At 55.4% G+C, this 14,641-nt stretch overlaps 5 protein-coding genes across 5 annotated transcripts; all 5 read right to left on the bottom strand.

Moving 5' to 3' along the window:
- Window positions 1-74: 74 nt before the first annotated feature.
- JKF63_01281 (uncharacterized protein) lies at window positions 75-1,277 on the bottom strand (the record flags this gene model as incomplete). The annotated part of the gene is made up of 1 exon (XM_067897328.1): window positions 75-1,277. The coding sequence occupies one exon, from the start codon at window positions 1,275-1,277 to the stop codon at window positions 75-77; it is 1,203 nt and encodes a 400-aa protein (XP_067753485.1).
- Window positions 1,278-4,117: 2,840 nt separating this feature from the next.
- On the bottom strand, window positions 4,118-6,235 carry JKF63_01282 (uncharacterized protein; the record flags this gene model as incomplete). Its single annotated transcript, XM_067897329.1, has 1 exon — window positions 4,118-6,235. One exon carries the CDS (start codon window positions 6,233-6,235, stop codon window positions 4,118-4,120), a length of 2,118 nt encoding a protein of 705 aa, XP_067753486.1.
- Window positions 6,236-7,145: 910 nt separating this feature from the next.
- JKF63_01283 (uncharacterized protein) lies at window positions 7,146-8,777 on the bottom strand (the record flags this gene model as incomplete). Its single annotated transcript, XM_067897330.1, has 1 exon — window positions 7,146-8,777. One exon carries the CDS (start codon window positions 8,775-8,777, stop codon window positions 7,146-7,148), a length of 1,632 nt encoding a protein of 543 aa, XP_067753487.1.
- Window positions 8,778-9,345: 568 nt separating this feature from the next.
- On the bottom strand, window positions 9,346-10,710 carry JKF63_01284 (uncharacterized protein; the record flags this gene model as incomplete). The annotated part of the gene is made up of 1 exon (XM_067897331.1): window positions 9,346-10,710. The coding sequence occupies one exon, from the start codon at window positions 10,708-10,710 to the stop codon at window positions 9,346-9,348; it is 1,365 nt and encodes a 454-aa protein (XP_067753488.1).
- Window positions 10,711-12,722: 2,012 nt separating this feature from the next.
- JKF63_01285 (uncharacterized protein) lies at window positions 12,723-14,432 on the bottom strand (the record flags this gene model as incomplete). Its single annotated transcript, XM_067897332.1, has 1 exon — window positions 12,723-14,432. The coding sequence occupies one exon, from the start codon at window positions 14,430-14,432 to the stop codon at window positions 12,723-12,725; it is 1,710 nt and encodes a 569-aa protein (XP_067753489.1).
- Between the last annotated feature and the right edge of the window lie 209 nt (window positions 14,433-14,641).

The following is a 14,641-nucleotide window of genomic DNA, read 5'->3' on the forward strand; positions in this document are numbered from 1 at the left end:
ACCTTTGTGCAGGCACAGTCGTTGCGAGAGACTTTGAGAGACATTCGCTACCCCGACCTCGGCGTGCTGCTGAGTTACTTGGGGTACATCTTACGCATGCGTCCGCACGCCTCCTCGTAGTTGTCGAATGTGTTCAAAAGGCTGTTGTGGAAAGAGGGTGGCGTGCCAAGAAGCTCAACGGCTCTATCGGCGTCTAGGCCGCCTTTCTGGAACTGCGGGTGGCGTGCGATGGAAGCAATGTGGTATTTGATTATTTCATCTTGCTTTGTGTAGAGGAGCAACTTGTTGTTGTGCTTTATTCTCCCCCACCAATCCAGGGTGCGCAGGTCCCCAACAAAGCAGGGAAAAAGCCTGCGCGTCACATTCGGGGTGAGGTAAGAATAGGCTACAGCGGCATCTGACATGGATGAGAAGCTGCGATCCACAACGAGAGGTGCCCGCGGAAAGCATTCAGCCACCACCTGCGCCGCGACACCGCCACCAATGCTGTGGCCGAAGAAAAGCAAGTGCTCCTCGTCGATCTTATCCCTCTCGATGTACGCCCGCGCAACTGCGGCGGCATCTTCCACCAAGTCGCTAAGCTGTGAGACATAGCCGGTGCTGTAGCCGATACCACGGGGGTTATACAGGATAGCGTGTGCGCTTAGAGTGTCACTGATGACGTTGATATCTGAGAGGCTGTTCTCGAGAAACTCGGCGTTTCCACCGCAGTAAATAACCCAGCGCGACGTCTCATACCCCTGCTTCACCACCACCGTCTGCAGCTCCAGCTTTCCGTCCAGCGACGGTACCACCCAGGCATCAACAGACTTGTCCTTCTTGAGCACGAGCGTGCGAGCGGCAGCGCGGAGGCGGTGATCACGCGCGGCCTGCTGCTCAACCAGCTGCAGGAGATTCGCTGGGAAGCAGGCATGAATAATGATGCCGCCCAAAATGCTCCAAAGCTGCACGAGGGTGACCGCGAGCGTCGTCCACCCCCCGATGGGCGGTAGAAAACTCTTTGCCCCAAACGCCATCGCCGTCGCCAGGAACGGCAATATGATCGCGCGTGTGATGAGGTGGCTTTTCCAGCCGATTGACAAGAAGAACACCGTGGCGAACAATCCCTGCATCGCAAGCGAGCAAGCATACCACACCAGAGGACCACGGGCAACAAACAGGTTGGTGATGAACCAACCAATCGATGGCAAAAACAACCTCAAAACGGGGGGAAAATAACGGCTGGCACAACTGTTGATCGCCGCCACGAAGAGCACAACGGCTGACCCCACAATCATCTCCGCTGCGCTTCTGTGCTCTCGGCCTGGGTTAAAGATGAGGGTGGGAGGTTCAGGAAAAGCACAGGCCTAGGCTAAAGAGCCAGACAGAGACAGCGGCGCCCAGGGGGGAAGCCTTTAAAAAATTTTGACAAGAGTAAAGTGGGGAGAGAGGGGTGGGGAACAACCCGAAGGGAAAAGGGGGTCGGCGAAGCGGTAAGACTCACCCCCTGGTACCGCTTGCCGAAAATCAGGACAATCAGGACAATACACACACACACACACACACACGCAGGCGAAGGTTTTGAACACCTCCCAAAAGGTGACCGAGCACAGCTGCAGAAACGGGGGCGAGAAATGCAATGAGAAGCAGTTGAAAAAACAAAAAAAAACAATCAAAAAAACATCCAAATTGTCAGCACTGTAACCGCAAATGATGCACGTCACTCAACTGTACGCGAGACCACGGCGCACAACGATAAAAAAATAAGGCAAAAAAAGAAAAAAGAAGCAAAGACAAGATTTTAGCACCTCTTTCCCTCGAGTGTGATCGAAGGAGAGAGCCGTGGGAAGAGGGGAAGGCGGTTGAAAAGCCGCTGCTGGGATGGAAGCGTGAAGCACAAAGATGAGCGGGGAAAGGGGAAAGCTCGAACCTGCAAAGCGTCAGAGCGATGTCAGCACAGTAAAGACACACGAGCACAAACAAGTTCCAAAACACTCATCAATGCAGTCGGCTAATGAAGAGGCAACTCAGCCATAAACACGTTAAAATATTTCTGTACAGCGCAGGCACAGGAATGATGAATGAATCGGCTATAAAGGGGTCGGGATGTCGATGAACAGCAACATAGAAGTGCAGATGATGAAGAAAAAGGGCGCACACAAATGCACACACACGGCTGTATAGGCGCTATCGAGCGCAGATAACAATAGGCAAAACTTGTACAGGCACCTCACTTGCGCACCGTTTTTTTTGTTGTTGTTCTCTGTTATACCGAAGGCTCGAAAATGCACCAACGACAACACACCACAAATCATCCACCCTGGCGATAACAGCGCCCGGAAAAAAAAAACGGTGAATCGAAGTTTTTTTTTTGAAACTTCTATATATATGTTTATATATATGTGTATGTATCCTACAAATGAGAGTACACACCCACAACTCAGGGGTTTACGTTTGCTGTGCTCGATCTGTGGTTCACGGGTACGGTTGGCGAATACGAAAAAAGGGGAGAAAGAGAGCGGAAGGAGCAAAGAAAAGACACCGCGTAGTGACTGTGATGAGTCGAAAGAGGGCAGGAGAACGTCGTGGATATACCCCAAAAGGCACGGCATGTCATTTTCAAAAGTGCGCGAAGAACAGTGTGGCAAGAGGGAGAGCAGGAGGGGGGCAACCGGCGTAATGGAGAATACCCCCCATCGGAGAGAGAGAGGAGAGAACAGGGCAGAGACGCGGATATCGTGGCCAAAGAACACGGAGATGGATCACATATATCACCAAAGAGTCGTGGTAAAGACTGCCCGAGGGCGCATCTAAGGCACACAGACACACGCATGCAGCACCACCTTACTATCTTCGCCATATACTTGAGGTTCTTTCTGGAGTGGATACACACAAACTCACTCCGTTAACGATCGCGACCGGGAAACCATCAAAGCCAATGACAATCCCTGCGGGGGAGCAAAAAAAAAAAAGCAGCATGCAAGTCAATAACGATGAACTGTCAGCGAGACAGCACATCATCGAAGTCCATTTTCTTTTGTTCAAATACAATCTGAACGTGGGCATGACAACAGGTACATTACACGTCGAGCCATAAATTCGCCTGCGTCCGTCGCAGCACTCCGGCTGCCCGCGGGTGGAAGACGCTCACCGGCCGACAGCCTGACCCCTCTCTCCTTTCTGTCCCACGGTGTACAGACTTTTTCAGTTTGCGGCCTGGTGCACGCGACAGGGGTAACTCCGGGTGCTCTCGTCACCGCACCAGCTCCGGTGCCGCCTTGCGCACCTGCACGGCCGCATGTCGGAACCTCCCGCGTGTTACGCACGCGTGTGCGCTCTGGCATTCCTTCGTGGGCATGTCCACGCGTCTTTCCTTAGCTGGTCGAACCGGCTCGTCTGACCAATAGAGGCGCTGTCCCCTCCATGTCGCGCACAGTTGTGCCCAGATACGACTCACAGCGCGTGTGCAAGCCCCCCCCCCCTCCGCATCTGCAGCCACAGACGTGGCACACCTCCCGGCGCCTGCCCAGCCGCACGGGTCTCTCGCCGCAGGGCCGCGTTTCTCCCACCCCAACCCGCACGCGCCCGACAGCAGGGTCGGCGTGCAGTCATTTGTCGGATCAAAAAGTCCGTTCGTGATGGGCTAGGCACACAACCAGCTGCCGTGACCGAGAATCACTCTGGCACAGCGTCGCCCCAGGCGTCTGCACTGTTGCCGCGAGCCCGGAAGTAGAGGTTGTCCCGTTGGATGGGCCTTTTTTGTCGTAGAGGCGCCGCTTGGAAGCAGCGGATAACGCCTATTCCCCGTAGACACTCACCCCAGTCATCGCAAAGAGAGGGTGGAGACGGGGAAGGCTGCGACGAATGGGTGACACAGAAATGGCCCAATGGCGGAAGCGAGACGGCGGGCGTTTTTTGTAACCGAAAGACCCGCAATCCTGGGACAGTCGAATAAAGCCCCGACGGTCTGACAGCACTGCCATGGCACTACCCCCTGCCCACTGAACATGCTTTTCCTGGGCCGGGCTAGTGGTCCCTTGATACGTTTTCTGTTTTTTTCCCTGCTTTGTTGCGGGTGTGCTGGGTTCGCCCAGGGGCTATCGCTCTGTGGTGGCAGCAACCACGTGTAGCCAGGGTTTTACGTGGAGCCGGACCGACGCTGGAACGTGTTGCGTATAAACCTCCTTATCTCTACCAGCGCCTTGCACTGGTGCTCTACAATCACTAGCGTGGCGTCTTCATTCGTTCGCAATGACGTGGAGTAGACGTATGCCGAGGCGAACGTCAAGGCAGAAAGGAAAAAAATAAGCACGTGATCCAGTGGGAAGGAATGCCCACTCGTGATAGACCACGCAAACAGCGGAGTAACCACAAAGGGTAATAATGCTCTCACCGAGGAACCACAGGATTGGTTGATGCCCATGAGGGATCCGACATGTTGCGGTGGTGCCGACTGGGCCGTCAGCATGGTCACAAGTCCGTTGCACCACGACGCAAAGAACTGGCAGACGCTCGTACACAAAACCACCACGGGGAGAACGCAACCGCCACGGATGAAATAAGAGGTCAACGGAAGAACTGTGATGGAGACACCGCACCCCATGACGGCAATGCGGAGCAGCTCCAGCTTGTTCTCATACCGACTGCAAGCTTTGTGAAACAGCAGATTTGACGCGATACACGGGAAGCTGTTGGCGAAGAGGATGTAGCTCACCTTGTCGGCGGCAAAGCCAAGACCACCCTTGTCGACATTAGCGATAGCCCAGAGAGGCACAATTTCCCGCGTGGCCATGTCGGCTGCGCACAGCAGCATGTACAGCAGAAGCATGGCGCGGGTGATAGGACGCGCAAAGGCTTGCTTGTAGCCGAATCGGTCAAGTTCCACGTCATCTCTGTTCGCCTGCTGTTCCGGAGCAGTGGCGCCCGTCTTGTCCGTGACGCTGCTGGATGCCATGGCACCCTTGCCCCCTGACCGTGTTTCCACAACGATGAGGTGGTCATCGCCGTCTGGTGCGTCTTTGGGTGCACCGACATTGTCTGAGGAACCTGGCCGATCTTTGGTGGTGCCATCCAAAGTCATGATATTCGGTGCCAGCCAAGACAGCCCTGCGGCGGTGGACAGACACAAGACATTGTGATCCTCAGCATCGTCACGGATCAGAGACCTGTGGCTGTGAGCAGAACGTAGTTTTGGAGCTAAAGGCCTCTCTGTCGCGCAAGAGAGACTCTCGGCGATGACCAGGAGATCCAACCGAGGATCTTCATGAAGGAACGGCGACGCAACTGTCAGAGATGCCATCGCTCGAGTAAACGAAACGCTCCGGAGGAGCAGCTCGTCGGACAGGACAGAAGCCATGTTGTTGCGGTCGTCGTTGTGGGAAGAGGACAACGTAAACTCGCTGTTGATAGATACGGTGGGGATCTCTAATTGCTCATCGAAACCTGAGGGCGGGCGAACAAACATGCGCGGCTCGCGCCGGAAGCAAGGATAGATATATCGTAGGAACATGGGCAACCGCTCAGCCTTCGGGTTTGACTCCATCACAAAGAAAGTACACACACACATCCCAATGTTAGTGTAGATGAACAGAACGATGCTCGGCAAAAGTGCAGGCCTGCGGCTGAGGATGCTCTCCTCGGTAACATGGGCCCATCGCAACGCAGACGAGTTGGCAGGGTCGTACAAGACACCACCGAGCGTGGGACCGATCAAAACGCCGATTCCATAGCACAGACTCACGAAGGCAAATCCCTTCGCTGCATTTGTTTTGTCCGTCAGGTCCGACATCATTGTCTTCGCCACCAAGACGTTGCCGTTGAAAAGGCCGTGGAGGAATCGGAAGAAGACGCACATCCACACACTCGTGCTAAGGCCGAACCCCAGCATCATGAGCCCGCTGGTAAACAGGCCGCTGATGAGGGGGAAGCGACGGCCGTACTTGTCGCTCAACCAACCCCACATTTTTGCACTCACGACTTTGCCGAGCATAAAGACACCGATCAACATACCTGAATAGTACCCTGCTTCGTTGACGGAGACGCCCGTGAGGTGCGCAACGAGAAACCCCACAAACGGCAGAAGCATAGTGCTGCAGATGCTCTCATTAAGGAGAACAAAACTCATGGGAAAAAGCTGGTTCATTGGGAGGGGTGTTACCCTTTTCATCCGACACTGGGAGACCACTTCCTGCTCGTTTTTCGGCCTGACAACCCTCACCGTGGAGAGGCACGGCTTTCCATGCGTGGGTGACCCCATTGGCGAGAGAAACAAAGAGGAGGAGGTCGTTCACTAATGGGGATGGGATAGCGTTAGAGAGAGACCGTGGTAGGTGAAGGAAAGCGACACCCAAGATCGCTGCCCTGCACCCTGACCAGAGAGCGAATAAAAGGGGTGAAGTTGGAAAAAAAAAAACACCAAAAGAAGGCCCACACGAACGGAATCGTATAGAAAATAAAAGAGGTGGGGCACAGATGAACGATCGAAGCGATAAAGGCGTAAATGGTGTATGGGTGTGTGCGTCTGTGTGTGCGGGGGAGGGGGGGATGAGGGGGCGTCTCTCCTCCACCCCCGAACGATTTTTCTGCCAGAGAAGCAAGTGCTCAGATTATCAACGAAGTCCACAACACCGTGAAAAACAACAACTCGAATATACCAAGAGAAAGCGAATCAACAAGAGGAAATAAAATTGAGAAGAGCAGGGATGAGATGAGTATGACCTCGTGTATTCATGTGTGTGTGTGTGTATGTGCAGCTTGGGGAGAGGGGGAGGGAGGAGGGGGGAGGAACACTTGGGAGGCCCTCGACGTGGCTCAAGGGAGCACCAGGATACCCTCACGATGGTCGCAAAAGGTCCAGGGGAGGTCGCTTCTTCTACTCACAGTTTTTCAGCGCAACCGAGGCGTATGATCTCAGCGTTGATGAATATTCCCTGAAGACGGGGGGAGGAACGAAAGGGAAGGTACATCAGTGGAGGTCTTCTCTAGTCCTCCGTGCTCCACCTGAGATGCAGTGCTGAGGGTTGGCAGTGTGAAAAAACGTCATGAGTCCGTAGGGATAAGGGAGGGAAGGAGGGGGGCAGCTGTACGGGGCAAGAGAGATGCTCCTCCCCCAGCAGAGGAAGAAACACACACACACACACACACAACACCATGTGGCACGTCCTGCATCACGGCAGCACGCTGCGCAGTGCCGTGGCTAGGTCCTGTAACGTCGCTAGTGAAGAGAGTTCCGCAGCATACGTCAAGCTCTCGCCTGAATCGCGTATCACACGCAGGGGCCAGCCGCTGTTCGATAAAGCGCCCCTTGTCGGCTGCGGTAAGACGGAGGCCAATGTTGTGCAGTTGGGAAGTCGGCACCATTCCCGCTCCAGAGGTCTCTGTGTGCAAAGCTGTGCGATAGGATATGTTGTCACCGCACGTATTGCGTGGGAACACCGACGCTCTGCATCGGCAACGGTTGCAGAAGGCTCGTCATCACCTTCAAGACGGGGCACCTTCAAAGACGGTGACCCAACGGCCCGGATAGCAGCCTCGTCGCCCAAAGAGATCTCCGGTTTTTCCCCAGACTCGAGCGCTTTCGAGGCCGGGTCGTCGACGACCTGCACCTTCTCATCGAGAAGTCGCATCAGTTGGGCAGGTCGACGGCCGCGCGCCTGCGAGAGTGCCTCTTCATCCACACCCAACATGACTCGTTTGTACAGGTCGGCGCCTCCCAGGCCGAAGCGCATGTTCTTCGTGACATGTAAATTGTAGACGTTGCTGGATGCCAATGAGTGCACGATACGGTGCTTCGCATCCTCGCACGTGTATTGCGAGGCATACACAGTGAAAGAGAGGCGCAGTGGCTCCAGCGCAGCCGGCGCCTCTTCACCTGGCCCCCTAAGATATCTGGATTTTGCAGCGTCGCGTTGCTGCCTTCGGGGCCTTCGACGCACCGCAGTCGCTGACTTGACAGAGGCCCACTGGTTTCCGAGCGGGTTGCAGATCCACGTGAAGGGTGTGTACGCGGCGCACCACACTTCCCCCTTCTCTCCAACTCCGTTTGGATCCGCCAGGCTCACGGGCTTGACTGACTCAAGGGCCAGGACGAGCGGCTGCGTGCGCCATTGAGTTGCTTCGGATGCGGAGGGCGGCTCGGCATCGATGTAGGCGACACAGTCATCCCCGGGTGCCATGACAAGCACAAGAGGGAACACGTCCCGGGCGACGTCGTCAGCACTAGTCCCATGTGTACAGCAGCTCCCACGGGCTTGAAGGTGTGGATAGCTCGGCGAAGTGGTGCGAGTGCACGCGTGGAATAGCTGAAGACGTCCACTCAGCACGTAGACAAAATCGTCGCTTTGTTCTTGACAGCGCAGCACAGGTGGAACCCCCTGGTGAAAAAGGGCCCGACGAGCCAGTGCTGCACGTGGCAGCTTCTCCGCTTGCGTCAGATACAACTGTTCCATCACTTCAGCGACGTGGCGGCCGTAGACCGACAGCAACGCCCCATCTGCGAGGCCTGGCCCCGTCAGAGAAGCAGGTTGCTGATGCGCGACCTTGTCAGATGCGGTGCTCCTCGATTGGGGCTGCAACACCTCATCGGCTGATTTACCGAGGTGCGCGTCGAGGACTACCCGCGGCCAGCAGCACTTATGGTGGTCATTGTAAAAGTCTGCATAGAACTTTAGATCGCACACCTCGAGAGAGAAGAGAGAGGTCCCATGATGCTCCTGGGACGTCGCCACTGGAGACAACCGGTGCAGCTCCCATGCATTTGGTGGGCTGCACGGGATACCACAGAACAATACGGAGCTCATGCGGGGCACCCACCGGCACAGGAATTGGAAAGTCAGAGTGTACGACTCCAGAAATCAGGCACTCCTTTCCTTTCCAGATGACCCTCCCTTGTCGAGGAACACGAACGCTGTGTGATCGCTCCAGAAGAAACCAACACCAACAAAAACAAGAAAGCCAGCGCTGGGGTGAGGAGAGGAGGAGCGGTATCACCACAATGAAAGCGGAGAAGCCCCTTGTCGTGAGGAGCACAGAAAACGGCCTACAACAGCGCACCGCTTCTCCAAATACGGCGTGTCAAAGCTACGCTCGCGGGAGGTCGAGACCACATGGCAGGGTACGCAAGAAGTACAGACGCCTCCGTCAACGCAGCTTCACACCCCATTGTTGTTATTACTATTATTTTGTTTGTTTACCCTCCCACGAGAGATTTAAAAAGGTAGGGCACAAGGTAAGCTAGGCGCCTTTCACCCACTAGCGTGCCGCCCACCGCTGCCATCGATGTGTGTGTGTGTGTGAAGGGGGGGGGGGAAGGGGGGGGGCAGGGAAAGGAGCGAAACTCCAACAACAAAGGGGGGAAAGTGCACTCCTTCACTCTGCAAACTGCTGCGCCGAGCGTCGTGCGATTATCTTCGCCGCTCGTCGAACCTCATCCATAGTCGTCGTGCGCCCGGTTGAGATGCGTAGAGTGCCCATGGCTCGGTCTACATTCGCCTGGATCGCTTTTAGGGGTGCAGAGGCGATAATATCAGCTCCATCTGCCGTGGAGTGGCAAGCGGAGCCTGCTGAGACGCACACCTCATCTCCTACCGCAAGGATCAGCCGCTGTGCTGATATGTAAGTGACCGGTGAGCCCACCTTCGTGTTTGGTATCCGCTTGAAGAGTGCACAGCTGAGCGTGTTTGGCAGCGCGGCAGCGAGATCTCCGTTCACAACGAGGTCCATCTTGTGCGCTGCCAGCTCCACCTTCAGGACCCGCAAGAGCTCGTCTCGGGTGTCCCGCATCACCGCTGCGAAGCGGTCAATATTCCTGCAAGCAAAAAACAGCGCCTCAGCGAGGCCCGCCGCGAGAAGCAAATTCTCTGTACCAGGACGAATGCCGCGCTCATGACCGGCGCCAAAGAGGATGTTGAGCACCTCCACACCAGGTTTGATGTAGAGTGCGCCGATACCCTTCGGGCCGTAAAATTTGTGCCCACAAACGGATAGTAAATCGACATTTATATCCTGCACATCCACCGGCACCTTTCCCAAGGACTGGGCCGCATCAGTGTGGAAAAGACACTCTGCGCCACACACCTCCTTTGTCACGCGGCACAGCTCTTTGATATCGTTGAGCGATCCAATCTCGTTGTTGGCAAACATGACAGAAACGAGGGCAGCGGACTCAGGGCCTCCAGGAAGGGTTTCCAGTGCCGCTCTCAGCGAGGGCGCATCGAGACAACCAGTTTGTGGGTTCACTGCGACACTCACAGTCTCCACAGCGGTGCGAGAGGCCACCTCGGCATCGTCTGTGATGGCAGCATCACCGCTCCTGCGCATGTCACTGCCATTCATGAACTTGAGCACCTCCTCCACCGCAGGATGTTCCACGTTCGTGGAAACCACATAGCGCCTATGTCGCTGTTTTTGCCGCAGTGCGGCCGTACCCCCGATCATGGCGAGGTTGTTGCTCTCCGTTCCACCCGAGGTGAAAATAATGGACTCCGGCACTTGTGCGTTGAGCGATCGCTGTATCTTCTTGCGCGCCTCCTCCAACTCATACTTGGCTGCCAGTCCGTACGGGTGTGTCGAGCTGGGATTTCCCCAGGCATTGTGTACACGACAAATAGCATGCCATGCTTCCTCGCAGAGGGGCGTCGTGGCGTTGTAGTCGAGATAGATGGGCAGCGGCTCGGTCTCCGGCAGAGGCTGTGGCTTACGCCTTTTCAGTGGTGGTCCCTGAGCGTTACACATCTATGGCAACGAGGATAGAACGACATGCAATATGGGAGTTGGGGAAACGTCATGCGCCTTTTCACTGCAAGACTAGGCTTACACGTGACCGCTGTGACCTGCATCGTGTCGTTACAAGATTGAGGGCACACAAAGAATGACAGAGATGAGAAAAAGCGAGCACAAATCACGAGAAGACACGTGAAGTTAGAGCGCCCCACCCCCCACTCCACCCCCCTCCGAAGAGGAGTGGGACATCACTAATAGGGAGAAATGCACTTGCAGTTATCATGGCGTACGAGGCGTGTTTCGAAGCACCACCCTAGAGCAACACCCCTATCACTCAATAAGAGAAGAAAAAGGGAAAAGTCAAGGTCCTGAACAACGTCCCATGAGCGAAGTAGGATGGCGCCAATTCCACAGACACTACTCTCACCATCCCGGAGGAGAGGGAAGGGGGCTGCTAGCGTTACCAAGGCGCGTGGTGTCCCCCTCACCCTCTGTGTGTGTGTGTGTGTGTGCGTCAGGATGCACTGTGCAAGAACTGTCGTATTGCGCTTGGTTCACTTCAAAAAAAGACCTCGATGTATACGATTGTGTCCCTCAAACGCCCCCCAACCTTTTTTTTCTCACACAGGGCGCACTCTGGAACTTTCCCGCGTCTGCCTTCCTTGCCTCGCTCGCTCCCTCCCGTTCTTTCGAGCCATAATCCCCCCAACCCCCCACAACCCTCTAGCCCCGCGAAGGCCACAGGTGGTCAGCTTGGTAGCCTAGGAATCTTTAAAAGGGAACAAGGGGCACGGAAAGAGCAAGCGAAGTTCACTATGGTTGGTGGTGGGGGAAAGGAGGGTGGGGGGATGTGCCGGATAAGCAAAGATCGAGACGTGATACAAACCACGACGCCTATCCGGGCATACACGATCGAGGGAAGGGGGGGGGAAGAAGGAGGAGGAGGAGGAGGAGGGGGAATGCACAGCCACAGGAAAACGAGACGCTAAAACATCAATCGCATCCCCATACGCAAAGATTTCCTGAAACTCGACAATCGGATCATCCATTCGAAACTGAGGGCGGGTGTGTGTTTGGTGCAGTAGAACATCTTGAAAAGAGAAAAAAAAAAGACTCTTTGCTCGACATTATGCGCGCCCTTCTCTCTCTGTGTGTGTATGTGTGTGCGTTCGTGGGTGGGGTGGGGTGGGGTATAGGAGAGGCTCTACAGATGAGGGCAGGATGATATTCTAGAGGTGAAACCATCCTCAGGGTTTCTCTCTTGTATTTCGTGTCCCTCGCAACAAACCACTGCACCCCGCCCCCTCTGATGCCAGTCGCCCTTTATATCCTTGTGTATTATTATTTGGGTGTTTTGTTCGCTTTACTTTAGAACAACAAAGGATAAGAAGCAAAACGACATCACGGCTCATTCACGTACCCCCACCTCCTCCACCCCCATCAAAGACACACAGACGTACAGACAAACACATCCACACCTGCCTCCTGATGGCAGTGTGATCCTTGCTCGCGCCGTTCGAGCAAGTGCCCTCAGATATCGCTGCTTGAGGCTTAGGATACACAGATGGCCCCATGGAGAGTAGACCAATCAACTCTCTCTTGCGGTTACAAGTGCTGTTACGACAATCAAAAAAAAGTAATAGTTCTTCAACTGCCTGTGGTCATCGTCGCCTCGGACCACAACAATGCACCAACAGCAAGACGGCCAACCGATATGCATAGCGAACAATTGATGATGAATGATGTTTCTTTCCTCTTTCGACTATCAGCGTCCCACACTCACACAGGGAGGAGGAGGAGAAGCGGGGAGAGACGTCGGGGCTTTCACGAAACCAGCACAAACAGTTAGAACGGGGATCCTAGAAAGAGAAACAGAGAGAAGCCGGCGACAATGAATCACTCGCGCATGCGAAAGACCGCCATCGTTGCTGATCTGCTACCGAGTCATGAATACTAAAGGGCAGATGTTCACAAGGCCATAATCCTCATCCCATGTATAGAGCACACAGAACCCCACGATTCCATCATTCCTGCCGAGAAAAGCAGGCGTCCAGCTCCTCCCTTACACGCTGAGTAGGCACCATCGGCAATTCTGCCTCCACCTCAGCGAGCATTTTGGGTACCTCTGACCTAATCACGTCCTCTGGGGTGCCATCCATGCTAATAAACGCAAGCGTACCGTCTACGGAAGCGAACGCCTCCGCATCCATGGGTATGTGCGTCAACAGCGCCCGCAGTGCCGCAGCCAAGCCATCGTAACGAGAGTTGTGCCGCTCCGATTTCCCCCGCTTGTCGACCCGCTCTCCTGTACCGTTGGCTGCATTGTTTCGCACGTACATCTCGGCCAATTGCCGCTCGAATGAATCAGCGTCGCTGACCTCCTCCTCCTCCTCATCACGTCGGTCGCTACCTTTATCGTCACGCAAAAACGGATCACCACTCCTGCCATGCCCGATACTGGCGCCACCCTGTAGGTCCACATCTCGGTCAAAGCGATGGCGCTTGTAGCTGCGGTTCTCCGCACGCTGCGCCGCCTTGAGGGCCGCCTTCCTCAGCTGGTCGTCGCGCTCTGCCTGAAGCTGCTCCGCTGACACACTTGTGACATGGTCCTGCAAGCGTGCCTCCAGCTGCAGCTGTTCAGCCAGAGTCATGGGGCGTCCATCCTTGATCCGCCGTTTGACCTCCCGCTCACGCATTTCGTACTCCTCGCGCACAAACTCCTCTTGAATAGAGCGCCCCTTGCGCGGGCGAGCCCAGTCTATAGACGGCATAAAGGAGTCCACGTACGGCAAATTGCGCTGGCGGTTCTCGATTTCGCGCTGGCGGCGCTCCTGCGCGAGGGCGGTCTCGATGGATGCCGCCTCCCCGAGTCGCGCGGTGAGATACTTTTGCGGGACAGTGGAGGCCATCACAGCATCAATCTCCATGCCAGCCTTCCCCACTTTCAACGACTCTCCAAGAAGATTCAGTGTGGATTCCTGCGAGGGCAGCAGCGTCAAAACGTCATTGCCGATGTGCATCGTCATGGAACCGTCGCTCCAGTGCACGATGCGGCTATTGCTCGAGGCACCGTTCTCATTGACTCTCCATCTCATCACATTACTTGGCGTGTATAACATGAACTTGTTGCTCTCCAAGTATGCGCACGTAGACGGGTCGCAAGGACGGGGATCGGCGTGGAGTGTCTGTCGGTTTGGGAAAATCACAGGCATGTCCAGCAACCATGACGGTGACATTGCCCTTTCCCGCTTTAGGTCCCAGCGCGCCGGCAGCGAGCTTTCCAGGAGCGTAAAGGGGACGTTTTCATCAGTGCGCAGCACGTCGGCGCCGGCCCTGCCAAAGTAACGTGCCCCCTCCTCGTACACTAAGACATCCTTGTTGGTCTTCATCTCCCGCGAAAGCACCTCGATGCCGTTGCGCTCTTCTGGGAACAGGTACACGTCCTCCTCGCGGATACCACCACCGAAGAGGTCGCACAGGATGGAACGCGTGTCGATCAGACCGGGATCCTGGACAGACACTTGGTTCGGCCCCTCCACCTGAAAGATCGGACCAAAGAGCGCTTGCATGGTAAGCGGCACGGCGGCAGGTGGGTTAGCATTACCAGCGTGCAAGAGGTCGCCATCCTCGTCGAAGCCCGTCGTCGCCGCGGCGGCTAGTGGAGATGTCGGCACTGTCAAATGAGGTGCAGGTGCCACTAAGTCGATCCGCTCTGGAAGTGCGTGGCACTCCATTTTTTGGAGTATGTGCAATGCGCGTAATACAGTTACTCCACACCTCTACAGGGGACCTATCCCCGCTATATATATAAATATATAGATGCAAATCACGGGAACGCCGCCCAAAAGAGCACCGCGATGCCACACCTCAGAGCTATTAGGGAAAAAGAACAGCCGCCACCCCAGCCGACAAAAACGGAGCAGAGACCCAGATACACGTACAA

The sequence above is a fragment of the Porcisia hertigi genome, chromosome 35, assembly GCF_017918235.1.
Source record: "Porcisia hertigi strain C119 chromosome 35, whole genome shotgun sequence".
Taxonomy (NCBI): domain Eukaryota; phylum Euglenozoa; class Kinetoplastea; order Trypanosomatida; family Trypanosomatidae; genus Porcisia; species Porcisia hertigi.